We start from the raw sequence: 22,630 nt of genomic DNA on the forward strand, positions 1-22,630 counted from the left end.
GCACTGGGTAGATTAGGCTTGGAGGGTCTATTGCTGTCCATGTATCCCAACTATATTTTCTAGTGGATTGTTTACCGCTTGGAGGGCGGCAGAGAGGTTTTACGCCGAGGACTTTGGTTTCCTCTTCGATAACACATCGCGTGTTGTCTTTGTGTTTGCATCTTCCTTCCCTTTTATCTTTGTTTTTTTATTAATTGCTGTGGGTTGTGTTTTTAATTTGGCTTAGATAGTTTTTCCAATTCCATATTATAGCTTATGTTAAGTTTCCGCACACTAGTTGTTTGACATATTGCTTGAATTGGTTAAGTTGTAATTTGGGGGTCTAAACGTTCAAGGGTGTTTAGACACATATTTGAACTTTCAGTTACCAAATAGCCCTCATATTGTAGTTTCAACTGAGTCCCGTACAAGTATAGTTGATATTTCAGTTAGTTCTTAAGACGGTTAATAAACAATACTTTAACACTAAACAGCCAACTAGTGACAATTATGCAGTAACGGCTGTATAAATAGGCATATAGACTTCATTTTTATGCTTGATTGATTTTGATTAGTGAATTGATTGGCCTAATTAAGTGCTATTTTGAGAACCTTGAGTTCTTTGTAGAGGTGGTATCCACCTGTTCGTTGTTCTAAGCACCCCAAGCCATTTTCCTAATGAATTTAATAGAACATATAAATACAAGAATTATGTTAATTCACGTCTTCTAAAACATACAAGAAGTTCTTTAAAATAGCAAGAGTCCAACCACAATTTAAGACATTTAAAATCTTATCCATTCAAATTCAAAACACCACTGCAACAAACATGGGAAAGGATTTATAGTCACCTGAAGTATCCAGCAACGGAATTAATTAAGGAAAAATATTTGCTTTATAAAGAGAATAACAAGATTCATGAGAACCGTAACCATGCATCATCGTCCTTCTAGACTATTCGTTAATTCATTATTTGATTCCGGTCTACTAGAAGAAGTTGAGCTGGATTGGCCTCTCCTTAAAGGCTGATTGTTTGGGAGTTGGAAGGTTCACAGTTTCACCATCAAGCATCTTGATAATAATTGACATGGTGGGGCGATCACTTGGGTCATGTTGTACACATAAGAGACCAATATTTAGGCACTTCACAAACGGATCTGCAATGCAAGTTTCTCGTAGGGTCTCGTCCATTAAATCCAACAGCTTGTCATCGGTCCACAATCTCCATGCCTATGACAGTAAACAAACATTGGTATGAAGTAAAAAATTACCAAAGCGTAGGTTATTAGAAAAATTAACACACCTACATAGCCTATAATGAAACAAAATAAGATGAGAATGAAGATGGTTAGGAAAATTCAACACACTTACGTAAGTTAGAAGGCTCATTGCTTCTTTTGACTGATAAAAACCAGCGTTCTTCTTTCCACTTATAATCTCAAGTAAAACTACACCGAAACTAAAAACATCGGATTTGATTAAAAAGATTCCATCTAATGCATACTCCGGAGACATATAGCCACTACATCACAACAATTGTATAAATTATGATATTAGCAAGAATACACTTCTTTGTGCATATTATCTAAACAAAGTTAGTAGAATGAAGATTTTCCATAATACATAAATAATCAGCTACAACAATCATATTGTGCATAGGAAACATACTAAGTTCCAGCTACTCTTGTTGTGTTTGCCTCCGTTTGTTTTCCACCAACAATCCTCGCTAATCCAAAGTCAGGTATTTTGGGGTTCATTTCATAGTCTAGAAGAATATTACTAGTTTTCAAATCTCTATAAATGATCCTTAATCTAGAGTCTTGGTGAAGATAAATAAGCCCTCGAGAAATTCCCAAAATGATGATGTTGAAACGCATCTCCCAATCCAAAAATTTTCTTTGCTTTTGATCTTGTGTTTTTCCATAATTCCATTTCGCATTTGAAAAAATAATTTTAGCAACTAAAATAAGAACTAAAATTAACATAATATGGATTGTAGATAAAGGAAATAGGTTTAGAAGCCAACCAAATAAGAAGAAGTCTAAACTTTTGTTAGCCATGTACTCATAAATTAAAATCTTTTCATTCCCTTTTATGCAATATCCATAGAGTCTGACAAGGTTCCGATGCTGAAGTTTTGCAATCAATACCACCTCGTTCTTAAATTCTTGAAGACCTTGACCTGAGACAATTGAAAGTCTCTTTACAGCAATTTCTTGACCACTTGGAAGCGTACCCTGGGACCAAAATTCCCAATACACAATATTACCTTTAACCAAAAACTAGTTGACATGTACATTAATGACCACTAAATGTTGCTGAAATTACCTTGTAAACAGGCCCATAGCCTCCTTGTCCAAGCTTGTTTTCATCTGAGAAGTTATTAGTAGCAACTCGTATGCTTTCCAAATCATAAAAAGGTACATCTATTCCTTTCTCATCTTCTTCTTGGAACTCACCTGAATCTATCAAGTCTTGGACATAGCTTTCACTATATAACATGCGTTGTACTCGATTTCTTCGGTCAATTTGTCTATTTTCTAAATTCAGAAGACACTAATCTATCTTAGTTCACATGTTAATTAGATGGAAGAACTTGTAACAGGATTTTTTATGATTCAATCTAGCCCAAAATAAAATATATAAAAATAAAAATAAAAAATCAACGTGCATGGTATGCATTTTGCAAAGTGCTTACCTTGTCTCTTGGTCATCTTTCTTCGCCATATGTAGATAAAAGTAATGGCACAGAGAACAATCACACTAGTTATTCCAACAATCAGAAGCAATATCATTCCTTTTTCTGATGGTGAAGAAACTAAAACAAAGAAAGATGACTAGCCATACTTCAGTGTATAGAATTTGAATAGAAATCTTTCGCATCATGTTTAGCAGTTACAGTAGCAAACAGGCTCAAGTGATATAATTAAACGATAATTAGTGGAAGTTAAAGGATGTATGTTTTCATCAATTTGTGAAACAAAAATATTTATTGTTATACAAAATACAGACTATAACAAGGTATGACAAAGTAATGATCACATTGACATTGCTGTAGACGATTTTGCAAATTTTAGGAAAGACCCGCCAACTTTGGAGGTAAAATTAGAATCGTTACACGTAAGTAAAAGAAAAAACCCTGAAAATCAGTCCTTAGCTAAATACACAAGGTCCTAACAATGTGCTAAATCACTAAAGCAACCATTATCACAGCTAGTAAAGGAAGAAAATAAAAAACCTCAGCTGGGGCAACATTAACTAAATCTTCATTTGTAATTGTTAGGTTTGAAATGTTTAGAACAATTGGCAAATCATGAATACAAACTTGTCTAGATATAGATCTTAGAGTCTATAGGTTTTATTAGACAATGCTCAAGGTGATTCAAGTCAAGATTCAAGAACACACAAGCTACAGGAAGAAGACTTCATATTCTGCCTGGTTCGATCGATCGAAGAACAGGCTTGATCAATCGAAAATCGTATTTGCAAAATTTTAAGTCGGCCCAAACAACAGTTTAAGCCTATTAAGGATTAGCGTTTCAGATCTACTTCTCCCACTATATAAAGGAAATCCTAAGCCACATTTTTTTGACTAAAGAGAGAGAGAGAGATTAGAGTGCCTCTTGTGCCTCTTTTGGTTTTAGGGTTTTGTACCCAAACCTCTCTAAAGTCTTGGTTGCTTGAGAGTTGTATTGTTGCTCATATTGCTGTTTGTATAAATCTCTTGTGAGATCTAAAGGAGCTCTCTTTTGCACAAACTTAGGGTTTTCAAGGAGAATATTTTATCTACACCTTGATGATCAACTCGGTTGCTGCCATTGAAGCTTAAAGAAACACAAGCGGGTGTGCTTGTATCTTGTGGTGAATCCAAGAAAGAAGGAGTCCATGGATTTGGAGCTTGCACGTGGTCATGTCAGTAAGTTCTACTGGTGGTGAAGCTTAAAGAAACACAAGCGGGTGTGCTTGTATCTTGTGGTGAATCCAAGAAAGAAGGAGTCCATGGATTTGGAGCTTGCACGTGGTCATGTCAGTAAGTTCTACTGGTGGGTAGCAATAAGAAGTCGAGCGTGGGGGTTTGTAAGTCTTATTGTATGAATTTCGATTCTTTCAAGATAGTGGATTCAAGTTTACCTTGAGGATAGATAGGTCAAATCCTCCCCAGGTTTTTACCAGTTTGGTTTTTTGGATGATCATATCTTTGTGTTATTTATCTTTCCGTTGTTTTGCATGATATGATCTCTATAATTGTGAAACCTAGATTTGTTAAATTGGACTAAGTAACAACTTAGCTAATTACCTAGGTTAAATCAATTATTTTTAAGGGATCTAAAAACTATCAAGTGGTATTAGAGCGGGTTGCTCTTTTGTTTTAGATCTTTTGATCTAAGAATTGATCCTTGACCCCTGTTGTCATAGATAATTTGAAGTGTCTTTCTAATCATATTTCTGCTCATGCTTCTGTTGATTTTATTGATGCCTGTGAAACTCTTCGTATGGAATTATTGGAATCTATGAAAATTGCTAAGAAATTCAAGGAAGAGTTAAAATTGGCTAATTTTGAAAAAGAGAAATGATTGTTAGATTAGATGAATATAATAAAAAGAATAAATTTTTGAGAAATCAAATTTCCTCTCAAGATGAGAAGATGAAAAGCTTGGAACAAGTGTTAGTTGAATCTAAAGCTAAAATTGAAAATTTGACTAGTACCAAGCCTGCTGTTGATAACAGAAGTGTTTCTGTTTCTCTTAAGCCTAAAACTGAGAAAGTTTATATCCCTCCTTTCAAGAGGAATAATAAAGAAAAGGCTTATTTTGCTAGGTTAGACAAAGGTAAAAATTCTAATGTTGACGCTGATGTTTCTAAACCAATGTCTAAACCTGCTGTTAGAGAGCATAATAAATCTGTTTTTGTGCCTACCTGTCACCTTTGTGGTGTTGTTGGTCATATTAGACCAAATTGTTTTTTGTTGAGGCAAGAACCAAAGCCTGTGACTGAAAACCCCACTAGGAATGCTGATGTTCCTAAATTTGCTCCTGTCTGCCACTTTTGTGGTGTTCGTGGTCACATTCGTCCTAATTGTCATAAACTGAAATTTAAGCATTCTTTGTTTCAGTCTAGGATTTGTGATGATATTTCTCCTACCATAAGTCCATATAAATTTTTTTATATTCTTTTGAAAAATTTGAGCTTGTTGGCTTGTGAAAGAAATTTACAGGATTTCAGTCTTTCTCAGAAGATTGGTGTAATCCCTTAAATACACTCTGCTTCACATGGATTTTCACCTACAAAGCCGAAGACTCGTGCTAGATGGGTGAGAAAAGATTCTTTAAGGTGATTGTTGTTGACTTGCCCCTGATTTAATTCTTTCAATTGTTTGTGGACATATTTTGTTTTTGTTTTTGGTTGTTTTGTTTTTTAGGTTTTTTTTTAAAAAAAAAAAAAATCCAAAAACATTGAAAATTTTCAAAAAGACAAAAATATTTTATTTTGTGTCTAGTTTTATTTTTCTTGAGGATTACATGAATTTTGATATTTCTCTCTTGATTTAGAACGTGCTTGACATTGTGGAGAAACTTGAATAGAATGTGTTATATATGTGTTAAGCTATTTTTTGATTTTGTATGAGTATGTACTAATTTGTACATGTACTCAAGGGTTAATTAAGAAATTGATATTTCTTATTTATGTACCCTCTATAGCTTAGTTAAGCACTGTCATGCATTGCATTTGTATTGTTCATTTAGCATAATATGTACTTTTTTGTTTTTGGTCATGTAGTTTTTAAAACCAAAAAATTTTTTGTGTTTTGTATTTCACATCTTGGATTTATAATCAAGGATTGGTCATATTATCTTTATATAACAAGTTTGTGTACCTTATTTAACTTTGATGAGCTTATTTATTGCACTTGACTAGTTGAAGCTTTGTAGTGCATGTTGTGTGGGAAAGATGTTTATGATGTTTATCACTTTGTCTTAATCTTAAAGTCACATGTTATTTGACTGTCGGACTTGATCCTTTTAAAAAAGGCATAAATAACAATCTCACCACTGTTTACTAGCCAATCATGAATACTTTAGTGCATATCATAAGATTTTGTGCTCGATAAAGTGTAGCATATGCACAAAAAGAACATAAGGTATAGCCTCGGTTTAAATGTTAAAATTGGTGTGTACATTATTGGACTTAATGTTAAATCAAACAAATAAAATTTGTATGTACATTATCCCGGCTATTTTAATAAGTTTCTGATCAAATAAAAATTGGTGTATACAATATGAGGCAAATCAAGAAACTTACATGATTGCAAGCTTGTTTTCTAGGAGATGTGGGAGTTATATGATGTAACTCTTTTGGTAAAAGTCTCTTTCAAATTCTATGTGATGAATTTTGTAGAAATTGTGATTGATTTCTATTTACATATCACCTCACATGTTTTTCAAGTTTTTGCTAGTTGCACACACTACACAAATTACTTTTTGTTAAATTTGGTACATTATATTGTGTGTGATTTTGTTGTGGCCATCCAAGATTAAAAGTTCCTTGATTTTAATGCAAAATGTGTTTAATGTTTGCGCTTTGAGGACAAATTGATTGAAAATCTTGATTTTGGAAGATCTGGGTTGAATTCAAGTGTTTTTGAAAAACTTTTCGTCTCATACTCATGCATTTTTTTAAAACAATGTGCTTTAAGGAGTTTCTGCATTAAAATGCTCTGTTTTTCAAAAATCTGATTTTTCCAAACTTTTGATCAATCGAACCTGTTTTTCGATCAATCGAAATTGCAATTAAAATTTTTGGTTTGAGTTTGCCTGACTCTGTTTTTGACCAAAATCTTTTTTCATGCATTATTTGTGTTTAGGATTCACATGCAGTGCATTGTTTTTGTATCCATCTTGCAGTTTTGCAGTCATATCTCTCATTGTTTTCACACATAACATGCATACACTTTGCTACATTGGGTACTCAACTTGATCAAAAAATTGATTGATTAATTTTTGAGCTATGTATTTTCTAGTATATGCCTTTTTTATATGTGAACTGTAGAAAATATTTTTCTTAAGAGATATGATGGATAATCAATGTGCAAATATTTTCTCTACTCATGCAACTGTTTATGATTCACATAGTGCCATGTTTGCATTTTATTGAAAGAGAGAATATTTTTTCTTCATGTGTATCCTCAACTTAGTTTTTTTTTTTTTTTAAACTTGGTTTGTGTCTTTTTATTTAACCCCACCCCCTTTATTTTTCCCCAAAATTGTTTTTCCCAAAACTTGTTTTGTTTTTCCTATTTTTATAGGCAGAGAATTTTTTTTTAACCTTTGTGGTTCTTAGGGGGAGTTGTTGCTCTTCATAAGGGAAGTTGTCTCTATTTTCTCTTACTCTATTGCATATGTTTTCTGTCTACCTTCTGATTAAGTAGACTTTGTCAATACGTGACAAAAAGTGGGAGACATAGATGACTTGTTTGTTTTGTTTAGGGGGAGAATATAAAAACTTTTTGATGTTTTGTTTAGGGGGAGAATATAAAAACTTTTTGATGTATCTAACTTAGAGGGAGAGTTAGAATTTATTTTGATATATTTGTTTCTTGTTTTACTTCTTGTTGATTTATATTTATGAGTTCTTCATCGGTATATGTCTTTATTTTGTGTTATGTTAAATCAAGAATTTATTTTTGTTTACTTGTATTTTCCACACATGCATTTATACTTTTTGTTTAATGTTTCAGGAAATATACAGGTTGATTCAATTGAGCTATTGTCTACACTTGTAACTGATGGATAGTAGTTAGGTTGAATTTATTGTATTGGGTTGTTCTTATATTTGAGCATTTCATTTTGTATGAAAGTTTTGTCACGAATTGCCAAAGGGGGAGTTTGTTAGGTTCTAAATGTTTAGAACAATTGGCAAATCGTGAACACAAACTTGTCTAGATATAGATCTTGGAGTCTATAGGTTTTATTAGACAATGCTCAAGGTGATTCAAGTCAAGATTTAAGAACATACAAGCTGCAGGAAGAAGACTTCATATTCTGCTTGGTTCGATCGATCGAAGAACAGGCTCGATCAATCAAAAATCGTATCTGCAGAATTTTAAGTCGGCCCAAATAGTAGCTTAAGCTAATTAAGGATTAGGGTTTCAGATCTACTTCTCCCACTATATAAAGGAAACCCTAAGCCACATTTTTTTGACTAAAGAGAGACAGATTAGAGTGCCTCTTGTGTCTCTTTAATTTGGTTTTAGGGTTTTGTACCCAAACCTCTCTAAAGTCTTGGTTGCTTGAGAGTTGTATTGTTGCTCATATTACTGTTTGTGTAAATCTCTTGTGAGATCTAGGAGCTTTCCTTTATACAAACTTAGGGTTTTCAAGGAGGAGATTTTATCTACACCTTAATGATCAACTCGGTTGCTACCATTGAAGTTTAAAGAAACACAAGCGGGTGTGCTTGTATTTGGTGGTGAATCCAAGAAAGAAGGAGTCTGTGGATTCAGAGTTTACACGTGGTCGTGTCAATAAGTTCTACTGGTGGTCGTGTCAGTAAGATCTAGGAGCTTTCCTTTAAACAAACTTAGGGTTTTCAAGGAGGAGATTTTATCTACACCTTAATGATCAACTCGGTTGCTACCATTGAAGTTTAAAGAAACACAAGCGGGTGTGCTTGTATTTGGTGGTGAATCCAAGAAAGAAGGAGTCTGTGGATTCAGAGTTTACACGTGGTCGTGTCAGTAAGTTCTACTGGTGGGTAGCAATAAGAAGTCGAGCATGGGGGCTTGTAAGTCTTATTGTATGAATTTCGATTCTTTCAAGATAGTGGATTCAAGTTTACCTTGAGAATAGTTAGGTCAAATCCTCCCCAGGTTTTTACCGGTTTGGTTTCCTGGGTGATCATATCTTTGTGTTATTTATCTTTCCGTTGCTTTGCATGATATGATCTTTGTAATTGTGATAACTTAGATTTGTTAAATTGGACTAGGTAACAACTTGGCTAATTACCTAGGTTAAATCAATTGTTTTTAAGGGGTCTAAAAACCATCAGTAATAAAGTAATTTAATTTGCAATATGCACATGATATAGAATCCTAACCTTGTGTACAACTTAACTTTGTGCCATCCCATCGAAAGCTTTTGGTGCAAAGGCACCTCCCCTTCCCATCACTAGCTGATTTGCAAGTTGAATGTGGCCAATCCTTGCAATCCATAGGTAAATTACAGATTGGCTCTAGTGGTGGCTCCCAAACAATCTCAACATCATCTGTAACTCTAGAAAAAACATTAGAACTAGAGTTTCTTGGAGTAGTTTGATTAAATGGCAATGACTGGTTTAGTCGCAGACTTCCAACATCCTTGACTTGGATAAAAAACTTTGTTGTATTTTGATCGATACTAGTGACTCGATATGTCCCACTTGGGGCCTTGAAACTAACCTGGCCAGAGGTAGTGTTGCAATTGAAACTGAAGTACATAGGATCACCGCAATTTGAGCTAGTGCTAAGTGGATAAGGGATCATGTTTGTGCCACAAGGCTTACAACTTTGTACAGTTCGTTCTGCAGAAATATAAAGTTTCAAATAGTGAATAAACTCAAACAAATAGGACCTGGTCTTATTTACATATAATGAAATTGCCTAGCATTGTAAATCCATCTGTCCACAAACCGACAGTCCATCATCCCATGGGCCGTGGTTGAGAGTTTATCATATACGGAGACTGGGTTAGCATTTTATTTTTGTTCAGTAAAGATAATTGACATTTTCAATTAGCAGCTCATCTTGAAAAAATAATTTGGTTATTATGTAGAACCATGCTCCTTGTCAAATTCATTATAAATAAATTTACTAATTTGTTAGTACTATTATTGTGCCTCTTTAACATTTTGCATAGACTTGGGCTTGGACTATATAGAGTAGGCGGGTTTTCTACCCTTTCTTTTTTTTTTTTTTTTTGAAAGGGAACAAAGATTCATTGCTTCAAGAAATTAGAATACAACAGGAAAGACAAAAGAAAAACGGCCCCAAAGAAAACTAAACCTACTGGCGCAGGATCAGCAAACCTAAACAACTTATACACAACTTATATACACCAACCAGCTAAGAACTTAATAAAAACTATCCTGTTGAACTCCCTTTTCAAGAAGACAAAACTAACAAAAGCAAGATAAGCCCAAGGTCCCAACAAGCACCAAAAGTGCAGACAAGTTTAAACAGCATCAGCAAGACTCGAGTTGACCGGTTCACATAGGCGCTTAGGAGCCCGATTGTTCTCTTCCTCTGAAGCTTCCAGTCACTCTCAAACGCTTTACTCCAAACTTCAACATCTGCGCGAGAGTTTGATCATCACTAACTTTTCCTTTTGCATGGGCTACTTTTTTCAGATTGCCTTTGCCCAAAATCTGTTTTCCCTTTCCATGAGCTTTGGCCTGAAAAATTACGCCAACTTGGACAGCATTGGTCGGATTCTTCAACTCTGGATTGTCTTTCTCATTTGTTTCTAAAGGAGCTTTAGTACTTGGGCTTCCTTGCGAAAAAGAGCCTTTTGAGCTTTGTGAAGCAAGGCTTTTTGGCCCATGGGAGAAAGAGTCTCTGTACTCAGTTGAAAAAACCTGCCTTAGCTAATCACGTGACATCTCACAGGAACCCAAAGCACCCAAGTCCTGTCCTGACGCCACACACATCATCTGTCTTATCGCTACACTCATTAGCTACTCAGTTGGTCCCCTGAAGGCTTGTACGTCACCAGCAAGATGTCCATCCACACATGTGGAGTCATCGTTTCCCCAGGTATCACTCTTCTCCAAGCTACGTTTCCCGCCCACAGGACCAGAAGCTTCAAGACATGCTGAAGCAGAACCAGATGCTGGTCCGGTCGTTTCTTGCGCTACTAACTCACTAGAGTTCAATCGGAACGTCTCTTTGCTCGGGTTCTTTTCTTTGGTTGCCATTTTTGTGGTCCACCCCGCCCTTAACCAATCCCCGTATTGATGGCAAGCAGTTTGCCAGTCCCTAGCTGTTGGGCAATGTTTTTTATCATGCCCAAGCTTCCCACAGATGAAGCAAACAGTAGGTAGCCTTTCATATTTGAACGTGAGCCATAGTCGTTCATCTTCAGAGCTTGCAATATAAGCTCCTCTTTTTAGTGGCTTATCAATCTCCAACTCCACACAGACTCTCATGAATTTTTTTGCCTGATCATATTGCCACGAACACCTATCGACTTCAGTGAATTTACCTAGCTTGCTACCAATTTCTTCCCCAACATCCTGTGACATATGTTCAAAGGGGAGATCCCAAATTTGGACCTAAATGGGAGAATGGATGAAGGAAATATTTGTGAAAGTCAGCCCTTTTTTCCATTTACAGAGCAAGAGGAGGTTGGTGTCAAAGCTCCAAGGCCCACACTTCTCAACCCACTCCATTTGATATATTGAGCTAAACTTGAATTGGAGTATATTGATTCCAACTTCCACAATTCTCATATCTGACCCCATTTTCCATGCTGATCTAAGGGTGTTCTTCAGAGCACGTTGGTTCTGTTGCCGATCAGAGAGGAGCTGCCCAAAAAGACTGAGGGAACATTCTTCCAAGAGGCCAGAGCAGTTTGTGACTGAGATCGGAATAGCTTCTTCTTCTTTTTTTGTGAGTTACAGGTTCTGTAAGCTAGAAAGAATACTTGGGTCCATGACTAGAGATTATTGACTCTTGCCTAAAGAGAACAAACAGCTATACAACCCAAAAAAAAAGGAAGATTTGAGATGGAACAACTCATATTCAAAACTTGAGGAAGAAAAACTCCTACTAGGGAGAGAGAGTGGTGGTTTTCTAACCTTTTTGCTTCATATTCAAGACACTTTCTAAATTTCCTAAAGTACAACACTACGTTAGTAAATTCAAGCAAATTTATGTAAAATCAACCAATTAGTAAGTTCCTATATCCGAAATTGCTACACGGATGGAGATGTTATAACCACCTTCATACTCCTCTTGAAGATTAACCAACTCCTGCTTCCAAATCCAGTATAGCATTTCTGAGCCTCGATTATATGAATAAGACTTGCAGTCGCAGTGTTTGAGGCACAACTCTTTGCATTCTGTTTCGTTTTCAACCCAAGACCTTTGTTCTAGGTTTTTCCTTATCTTCATCATCTTTGAGCTCAAGAAGGTGTTGGCACAGGACACCGAATTTTTTGTGCACCCATCTGAAAAATCCCCAGAATGCCACTTCTGAGCAACATATGGCTTGAACCCTGGCAAACATTTGCATTTCAATTTATTGTTTAAATTACAGTTAACCAAAATTTCCAAAAACATTATACATGCTACAATTGTTGCTCGGCTCCGCATCGACCAAGTACCATGTCCCATTTGTGTTCTGTGCCCAATACTCTATCTTCCCAGTAAAATTTATCAGCAACCTTGCATTCTCAAAATCAGCATCATTTAGAACTTCTGTTGTTGTGAGGAAAGTGTATAAACCAACCGAGCTTTTCCAATAAATCGTCGTCCCCTCTTTGTTGGCGACTATTGCATTCCGATTTCCGGCTGCATCTAGCATAAACGTGAAGTTCCCGCTTCCAGGGTCATCACGGCCTCTCCAAGAAGTCAAATTAAAGTTTCCATCCAACGACAGCGTCATGCCTGGAAGAAACGTATCAATTGGATTTTCAAGGCTCTCCCATAAACTTGTCACATTACCGTATTCGGATGAGTATCCGTATAGTACCAAGTTTCCAAAATCCGCGAGATTCACAATCGTGTCTGTAGTATTGCAGGATTCACCCCAATTATAACATTCCAAATTCCAATGAGCCTTCTCAGTACTCGTATCCATCACCTGGAGATTGCCATCTTTTGCAAATCCGAAGCTCCAGTAGTAGTATTAATAAGCGGGTCAAATCGATTGGCAACTCATACAACTGTTTGCTTATCCCACTTGTACCATATTCCAACATATCTTTTGTAGCCAGAACTTCCAGCAGGACTAAAGAATCCTAATTCAAACTTTCTTGCAGGCGAAACTAGAGTTTCTTCATGGTCTTTAATCCACTCGCCATACCTTAAAGAAACTCTATCAGCACAATAAACATGAAAGGAACACAGCAGTACTGGTATGTACAAGACTATGAAGCACGGGTGTGTTTCGGGACTCGGGTGTGGGTGCGGGTGCGGGTGCGGGACTCGGCAATTTTTGAAAAAGGTGGGTGCGGGTGCGGCAGGACTCTGCGATTAAAAAATTATTAAAAATATTTTTACAATATATGTTTAATATATTGCTAAGCATACTTTTTCACATTATATAAACAAATACCAAATTTAAGAGCAATAGTAGATAATAACTAAAACATGATGTTCATAAATTAAATATAATCCACAAGATTGAAACTAAAACATTTCATAATGTTTGGAAATTAGAATACAACTCATAAGTTTGAAACTAAAACAAAATAAAAGATAATCAACAAGACAATCGCATACAGCACTCACAGAGAGCTCAGAACACAGAGAAGAGAGATGAGGGACGCAACACACAGAGAAGGGAGACGAGGGACGGAGTGAGAGAAGGTATTTGGGAGTTTTGGACGAAGTGAGAGGGTCTGAGACGGTCTGGGTATTTAGATTAAGTCAAATGGTGCGTTTTGCATTTTTTTTTTTTTTTTTGAATTTCGGCCTGACTCGGCAGTTTCGGCGGTTTCGGCCGATATAGGCCGATATGGACCGAGTCGACCCGATTTCAGCTGCGTCGGCGCCGATTTCAGCCGCATTGGCGCTGATTTCAGCCGCGTCGGCCTGCGTCGGCCCGATTCAGGAACAGCCACGTGGCACGACGCGGCACGGACGCGCAGTCTGCGGCGTCCCTCCCGCGTCGCCGCGTCCCGCCGCGTCGGACGTGGGTGCGCTGGGTCCGGAGCCGCGTCCGTGCATCCTAGGTACAAGATGAACATGGAACATAGCATGCAGTTTGCGGACCATCCCTTAATTACGGTGCTTGCTCCCATTTTCATTTTTCAACTTTCTGTTACCAAAATGAAAAACAGCACACACACAAGTAGAATTTTCTTTGTTGTTAGAAGCACAGCGTCAGTGTGGTTTCTGATCATCTAATTGCAGCAATTTCTGCTGTTTTGGCTTTCTTGGTACGAAAATGCCCTGATGTTCTTGCTTATTGACGCAAAGACTTCTATTTTCACTGAAAAAGGTTCCCATAAAAGTAAGCAAATTGAAACACTTTTAACTGTTTGATTTGAATCCCTTCTTTTTCCTTTTCCTTTAACTGTTTTCTTTTGAAACCTTTTCTACTTTGCACGACAAAGCAAGAACAAAACAAAAATCGCTAAAGTAGTAGACCCAGTTCTTTCGATAAGGATGGTTCAGAGACAACATGATATGTCAAGTAAACAAAATTATTGAAAATAATTTTGATTAAGGAATTCTCAATTCTCAATTCTTCGAAGGCATGGCAGCATACTTTCATGCAGGAACAGAGTAAGTAATTCTCAATTTTACAAAAGTTCGATTTTTTATTATTGAAAATAATTTTGAGTTTTTTCATCTTTTGTCCTTTTGGTCTTCCATTTTTACTATTTGATTGTTTCGACAAATTAACTTTTATGTTTCTTTGGTTTCGATGGAATATTAGATACAGTTATAAGGCCACCGTGAAACAGAACTCGTCTTTCCCATTACAACATTTCCAAATGGCTTCATATGACTGCATTTGAAATTATTTACAATGGAGACATGACATGTATGCCTATTCTTTATAAGTACACTAAGGGTACTTGTCAATAGCATTCTTTTGAATCTCTTCCTGTTTAGTGTGGCAGTGAACTGTACACCTCAAATGTAAGGCTGAGCTGACTGTACCTCTTGATGCAAAATTACAAATAATGCAGTTCTAGGCTTCAAAATAATAGGATTAAATAAATGAAGGCAGTTGGTCAGAGTTAGAGAAAATCAGAAGTCAATAAAGTACAATAAATACAAAGGAGGTTCAAATAGGAAACAATCAGACTTACATTGGATACAATGTTATCACTTATCAGGGACAATAAAAAAAAGAAGTATCAATATGACAGACAAGAAATATGCCTTAATTGTTACTATGAGAACCATAGTAAGAATACTAGAAACTTCTGCAGGACTGATAAAGAGAAAACAAGAATCATGAGAGCCCTTATGCTATCCACCATTATCGGCCTTCTTCAATGGTAGATGTTAATTCATTCAAACTTTCTGGTTTAGTAGCAGAAGAAGTTGCGCTAGAAAGGGATCTTCTTACAACATAGGCTGGTTGTTTAGGAGTTGGGAGAGTTGTAGTTTCACTACCAAGCATGAAAACCACATTCGACATTGTGGGACGATCACTTGGGTCTTCTTGTACACATAAAAGCCCAACGTTCACACACCTCAAAAATTCGTCTGCATTACAAGTTTCACGTATTGTTTGGTCCATTAAATCTAAAGCCTTGCCTTCTTTCCACAATTTCCATGCCTGGGACGATTTGAAATTCAAATTAGCATTAGGTAGAGTGCAGGAAATATAACTATATGTAATTGATGCAACATACTTACATAACCTAAAAGACTCAAAGCATGTTCTGACTGGTGAAATCCTGTGTTCTTTTTTCCGCTGATAACCTCAAGTACAACTACACCAAAGCTAAAGGCATCAGACTTGACTGAGAAAAACCCATCCAATGCATATTCTGGAGACATGTAGCCACTGCACAACAAAAATTATTTATATTGTCAGTGAATTAGGGGACATAGATGGTGTAAGTTCAAAAACGTGTACAAAAACACTTTTGAATGTTTAGACCCCCAAAAACCAATTTAATCAATATACGCAATATGTTAAACAACTAGTGTGCGGAAACTTAACATATGCTATAACATGGAATTGAATAAACAACTATCTAAGCCACAACAAAATAAACCACAGCATATAATGTAAAGGCAGAGATAGAGAGGAAGGAAGATGCAAACACAGCGATAACACCAGATATGTTATCGAAGAGGAAACCGAAGACCTCGGCGAAAAACCTCTCCGCCGCCCTCCAAGCGGTAATCAATCCACTAGAAAATACAGTTGGGATACAAGGACAGCAATAGACCCTCCAAGCCTAATCTACCCAATGCACCTAAGCCCTCCAAGCTTCTTGCTCCAACGAGGTTGCGCCGAACCTTTTTCTTTTCTAGCTTTCCGGATTCCGCTACTACACCGTAGCATCAACCAATGAATATTGGCTCCTTCCTAACTGCTTCCCAGAACTCCAAACGACTGTCTCACAGAGATGATAATGGTGAGAACCAGGTTTGGTATAATGGCCTCTCAAGGATTTGACAATGGAGAGGAAGAGAGTGAGGGATTTTGATGAGACTCTAAGGTAGAGATTGTGGGTAAAACAATCTGGTTTTTCTTTAGGGTTTCTCTCTCAAAATTCTCTCTGGAAGCTCTCTTTCAATCGTGGGTTAAAAGGGTATTTATACTGGAGTGAAGAGGAATGCGAAACGTCAGGTTTTTCCAAAACAGGGGTGGCTCGCGGCTTGACCTCGCGGCTTGACTAAGTCGCGAGTTCCAGTCGCGAGTTAACCGTATGGCCAGTTGTCCTGTTTTGTCCTGTAGTGCTCCAGCTAGCATGACTGTTCATCTTCCAGCATGCTTGGCACGTGTGCATCTTCTGGCAGGTTGAAGCCGCGAGGCCAGCCGCGAGTCCCAGCCGCGACACTCTGTTTTCTTGCACACTCTTGAGCAATCTTCACACTATCTCACTCACTACCCTTACAACAATCCCACCTAAATACAGGGTTACTAAATGCTGAATTACAAGCAAATTTGGCACGGAATAAAGCCAATTAGATGGTTGAATAAATTCAACCTTACAATCTCCCCCTTTGGCTATTCCGTGACAAAACCCTAAAACAGACTCTAGACTTAACATGTGAGTTGGGAACAGTTGATCAAAACTCACTCACACCTAATTCTAGAAGCTGTGAAGCGCTTGAATCATATGAACATAAACTCCTGAAACACAACAATACACCTTGATCATTGTAAGCAGAAAATTATAAATGCATATGAAACAGGCAATATGAGATCAAGCATAAGATGGAGTTAGTAAACAAACCATGGCTTGATCAACCAAGTGAACACCACAAGGTAGTGAACACAGTGCTCATTCACACTTGGAATGAACACAAGGACATACAAGTTAACAAGCACAAGGCAAGACACTTGTATGCTCAACACTCAACCAATGCATAGCACACAAGGCATATGCATCTAGGAACAATCCTACAAGAGCACAAGAGTGACAGTACAAACAATCACAATGCAGAACATTTAGATTAAAGTACTGATTTCAACATAGCATAAAGGCTGCACTTAAGCATGGTACAAACCACAAGGCCTACAAACTATGCATAAAACATAAACCCTAAAAGCTTACATAAGCATATGGGTACAAACCAACAAATATCCGAATAACAGTTTTACAAAACATAATATATCAACTTGAAGAGAAGAAGGAAACAAAAATAAAGACACTCCCCCTTAGATAGTGACACTCCCCCTTAGGGTAATATCCTCCCCTTCTGATTATGCCTATCACTCCCCCTTTTTGTCATGGAATAGGCTAGTCATCCTCTTCTAGTTTTCTCTGAATTTGATCCAACTGAGTCTAAATAGAAGTAAGCTTCATATCCCATCGGTTGCTTTGATGGTGTAGAGAAGCAGTGAGTCCAGACATCTTTGTATTCAACTCATGGACAGAGGAAACAATGCGATCAAGTTTCTCATCGAGGGAGAGATTGCTGAACTGAGAGTCACTGTGAGATGCAGAAGTTTCTGGTTTGGCTCTCTTCCGACTATGTCCAACACTTGCATTGTATGTACGCATGTTGATCGGACTCGGTTTGGGGATAGGAGACTCATCAGCCGTCGGATAAATCCCCTTGAGCTTCAAGATCCGTGAAATGAGACTGCAGAAAGGAATGCATATCCGAGACTCACTGCGAAGAACCGTTTTGCGCAGAACATGAAAGATGTGAGCACAAATGTCAATTTCTTCATCAGAGACCAGATCATGAAGAAACAAAGCACGTCCGAGATTCATATACCCAGTACTTGATAAAGGGTACAAATTGTGAAACATCACAATTGTAAGCACTCGCAGTTTCGGAGAAAGGGAGGAAACACTGATGGATTTTCCATTGGGTGAAAATTCCAAGTCTGGACCAAGACTTTGTTTGAGAAGCTCCTCATCAGGACATAGATCATCATAGACCGGTGAATGACGAAAAATGGGTCTGTTGATGTGAAGAATTTCTGCCAGGTATGTAGGAGAGACAGAAAAGCTCTTTTGCCGAACCCAGCACTTAAGTTCATCTCCTTCCACAATTGCGTTAGCATAAAATTCCTTAACCAACTCTTCATACACGATATCCGGATCAGAGAGAAGGTAATTCCAATCCTTGTGAGCAAAACATATCGGAATGTCAGTGTTGTGAAGTGAAGGCAGATCCACAGCTCTCTCTAGCAATGGTGTGGCATGAAGAAAAATTTTTTCATATGACTGATAAGCTGAGTATGATCTGAACTTATTGGGATCGAATCGCTGTGATGAAGAGCGAGTCACTTTCGGGAGAGGTGTGTCTTCATCAACATCAATTACGGGTTCCTTCCCTTTGGAAGAGCCTCCTTTCACAGCAGCCTTTTTGAATGGAGACATGACCAGTCTGTATTATAAACAAGGAAAATGACAGAACACAATCCAACAGACTATATCAGCAGTGGGTTAGTGAAAATGTAGGAACAATGAAGAAACCCTAACAGCTGGATAAGAATGGTCAGAAAATAACAATGAGGGACACCAAAATCCCAAATTAGAACTACACAGTAGAGAGATCAAATATAACCACATAATCAGCTGCAAAAGGACCAAAATCAACACCACATCAACAAGATACCACACAAAATCAAAGTGAGACATGATAGCAACAACAGATCAGACAAAAAAAATAGCGAACCCTAGCTAAGCACATGATGAAGAACACAACCAATCAAAATAAATTAGCTCAAGAACCAGACGAACGGGTTACCATAAGCTAACGAAGACATCACAAAACCCATCACAAAATCACACTCAAAAGAGAATAATCCAGAGGGAAAACCCTGACAACAGGAAACAAAGAGTGCAAGACAAAGAACCATACCTGTGAGTCGACTATTTTTAGCTGAGAAGAAGCAAACAATGGAGATCGACGATGGAGGCACGGTGAGAAAGGGAAAGTGCAGAAGAAAAAAAAAAAACAATGAACAGTCACAAAAAGATCGAGGGAAAAACAGAAAATTTTAAAAACTGCCCCTGTATGTCCAAAACACGCGATTTTCGCGACTGAGACAAGTCGCCACACAGTCGCCAGACTAAGTCGCCAAAGAACACAAAAACAAAATTTTGAAAAAAATTTTCTAAGTGTTTTTCGCGACTGGAAGGTCTACCCGCGAGTGAGTCGCGAGCTGAGCCGCGAAAATCTCTGAGTGAATCTCGCGACTGGACCTTCCACTCGCGAACAAGTCGCCAAAACTGACCAGCGAAGAAGCGACTGAGGCTCGCGACTTGACATACCCGCGACTGAGCCGCCAAAACAGGGCAAAAACTGGATTTTTTGAAATTTTCAGATTTTTCAACAAAATACTTTCCAAAAACACCTAAAATACTCAAAAATCTTTTTGTGCTTGAATTAACAAAGATTGAGCATGTGAAAACACATTTTATCAAGTACAATCACACAAATGAATATGGCATTTATTGAACATAAACTTGTGTGTTGTGTGTGGATATCAACAATGAGATAGTCCTTTGTCTAATGTGAAGCTTCAATGATCAATTCAACCAAGGCATACACAATTAGCACTAGATCATGTGACCAATCTCAATTATAGAAATATGAATATATGACCTCCCACATAACTTGATAACATAACTTGGAGCTTTTCATTTGACTCCACTTTCAGCCATAGCATTTGATCTTTTTGATCTATTTGAGACAATCATCTCTCATTGTGAGAGGAATATGTAACATTTCTCTTTGGAGAACAGGCCTTTGGCCTTTTTGAAAGAAATTTCACTTTTAATATACGGTCGCTTACCCTTTTTCCTAGTCAAATACTAGAATGTGCGACAGGCTTTTGCAGCTCAATATCTCTTTTCATTTGGAGATTTACATTTGGTGAGCTCTTTTTAGCAAAAATAAAAAATAAAAAGTGGGAAGAGATATAGACACAGGTCTATGCATGTTTCAAGATCAACATAACCATTCACTAATCATTCATGACAAGTTTGAAGATCTATTTACAACAATCACATAGATTTCAAGATTTTTCCCATAGTGATATGAGTGCATGAAAACAAGTAATGCTCGAAAATGCACAAAGCCATTTGCACAAAGGTACAAGGCAAAACGAGTTTTAAGACAAAACTCAACAAAGTCAATCAAACTTTTTGATTTTCAAATTTTTATGTAATTTTTGGATTTTTGACTCAAGAAACAAAAAGAATGAATCAAACACAAACATAACCAGCAGCAAACACAAAAGAACAAGCAAACAAGAAACAAGTTGCCAAAAAGAAGTGTGTGCTCCAACACAGACAGATATATAAACAATGAAGCACACAACACACAAGAGAGTCAAGGAATTGTACCGACACCAATGGTCTTACGGAGTGATTCAAACCGTGGACCATCGAGAGGCTTGGTGAAGATATCCGCCTTTTGATTGTCAGTGTGTATGAACTCAAGACACACAACTCTTTCCTCTACCAAATCCCGAATGAAATGGTAACGTATCTCTATGTGTTTGGATTTTGAATGCTGAACAGGATTTTTGGAAAGATTGATGGCACTGGTGTTGTCACAGAAAACACACATTGTTTCTTGAGGAATTCCATAGTCATGAAGTAATTTCTTCATCCAAAGAAGCTGAGTGCAGCAACTTCCAGCAGCGATGTACTCTGCTTCTGCAGTAGAGAGAGACACTGAATTCTGCTTCTTGCTCATCCATGAAACAAGATTGTTACCAAGATAAAAACAGCCGCCTGAAGTGCTTTTCCGATCGTCTACACTGCCAGCCCAGTCAGCATCCGAATACCCAGCAAGACACGCATTTGAGTCTCTTGAATACCACAGACCATAGTTTGCAGTACCATTCACATATCGAATGATTCGTTTAGCAGCAGTCAGATGAGATTCCTTCAGATTAGCTTGGTACCTGGCACAAACGCCCACACTGAAAGCAATGTCCGGTCTACTTGCTGTAAGATAGAGCAAACTTCCAATGATGCTCCTATACAATGTGGGACTTACTTCAACTCCTGATGAATCCACATTCAGTTTAGTAGAAGAGCTCATGGGAGTGGAGGCATGTTTTTTGGAGTCTAGGCCAAACTTCTTGACAATATTTCTGGCATACTTCTCTTGAGATACAAATATACCCTCCTTCTGTTGTTTGACTTGAAGACCCAAAAAGAATGTGAGCTCCCCCACCATGCTCATCTCAAACTCTTTCTTCATCTCCTCAGAAAATTCAGTAGCACGATCTTCGATAGTTGCTCCAAACACTATGTCATCAACATAGACTTGTGCCACAAGGAGATAATCTTCATCATTTTTGACAAATAGAGTTCGATCAGCATACCCTCTCTTGAAACCTCTATCTAGAAGATAATGTGTAAGACGATCGTACCAGGCTCTAGGCGCTTGTTTTAAACCATACAGTGCTTTCTTTAATCTTAATACATGATCTGGAAAATGAGGATCCTCAAATCCTTTTGGTTGCTCAACAAAAACCTCTTCATTTAGATATCCATTCAGAAAAGCACACTTAATATCCATTTGATAAAGTTTGAACTTCAAAGTGCACGCAATGGACATGAGGATTCGAATGGATTCGAGTCTTGCCACCGGAGCAAATGATTCATCAAAATCCACCCCTTCTACTTGTGTGTAGCCTTGAGCCACCAACCGAGACTTGTTTCGAATTATCTCTCCATCTTCATCAGTTTTGTTTTTAAAAATCCACTTTGTGCCTATAACATGAACGTTCTCAGGTCGTGGAGCAAGTTCCCACACGTCATTCCTCACAAACTGATTCAGCTCGTCATGCATTGATTCAACCCAATTCTCATCTAGAAGAGCCTCTTCAACCCTCTTTGGTTCAAACTGTGCAAGATAACAGTGATATGTTACATGATTGGCTAGCAGAATATTTCCTTTCCTGAGGCGAAGACCGTCATCAAGTGATCCTATGATATTACTTTCCGGATGATTCTTGAGAATTCTTGAGGAAGGCCTTTTTGAAGTGGAAACTTCATCACTACGAGAGATAGGAGGATGAACTTCTGGAGGAGTAAGAGGACTTGAAGTTCTAGTCATCGATCTCGTTTCCCTTCTTGGGTTGATGGGAGTCGATTCTACTTCTGGTATAGGTTCTTCAGCTTCTATATCCAAAGCTTCTACCTCAACATCAGGCTCTTCGGTGCTCGGCCCTTCTTCATCATCAATCATTTCCACCTTAGGTAAGGCATCATCAATCTTGACATTTATGGATTCCATCACAGTCTTTGTTCTCTTGTTGAACACTCTATATGC

At 37.6% G+C, this 22,630-nt stretch overlaps 1 protein-coding gene and 1 pseudogene across 17 annotated transcripts in view; both read right to left on the reverse strand.

Moving 5' to 3' along the window:
* Window positions 1–705: 705 nt before the first annotated feature.
* On the reverse strand, window positions 706–14,049 carry LOC126695423 (G-type lectin S-receptor-like serine/threonine-protein kinase At4g03230; annotated as a pseudogene).
* An 876-nt stretch (window positions 14,050–14,925) lies between these two features.
* Window positions 14,926–22,630, reverse strand: part of LOC126695418 (G-type lectin S-receptor-like serine/threonine-protein kinase At4g03230) — a 144,773-nt gene continuing 137,068 nt past the window's right edge. For 16 of the 17 annotated variants that reach the window (XM_050392156.1, XM_050392157.1, XM_050392154.1 and 13 more), the window contains 2 exons: window positions 15,554–15,704; window positions 14,926–15,473 (listed from right to left, as the gene is read on the reverse strand). In XM_050392156.1, coding sequence (XP_050248113.1) covers window positions 15,171–15,473; window positions 15,554–15,704 — 454 coding nt within the window. In that variant the 3' untranslated portion in view covers window positions 14,926–15,170. The remainder of the gene's footprint in view (window positions 15,474–15,553; window positions 15,705–22,630) is intronic. The other variant, XM_050392162.1, reaches the window with a different exon arrangement.

Source organism: Quercus robur, chromosome 8 (genome assembly GCF_932294415.1).
Source record: "Quercus robur chromosome 8, dhQueRobu3.1, whole genome shotgun sequence".
Classification (NCBI taxonomy): domain Eukaryota; kingdom Viridiplantae; phylum Streptophyta; class Magnoliopsida; order Fagales; family Fagaceae; genus Quercus; species Quercus robur.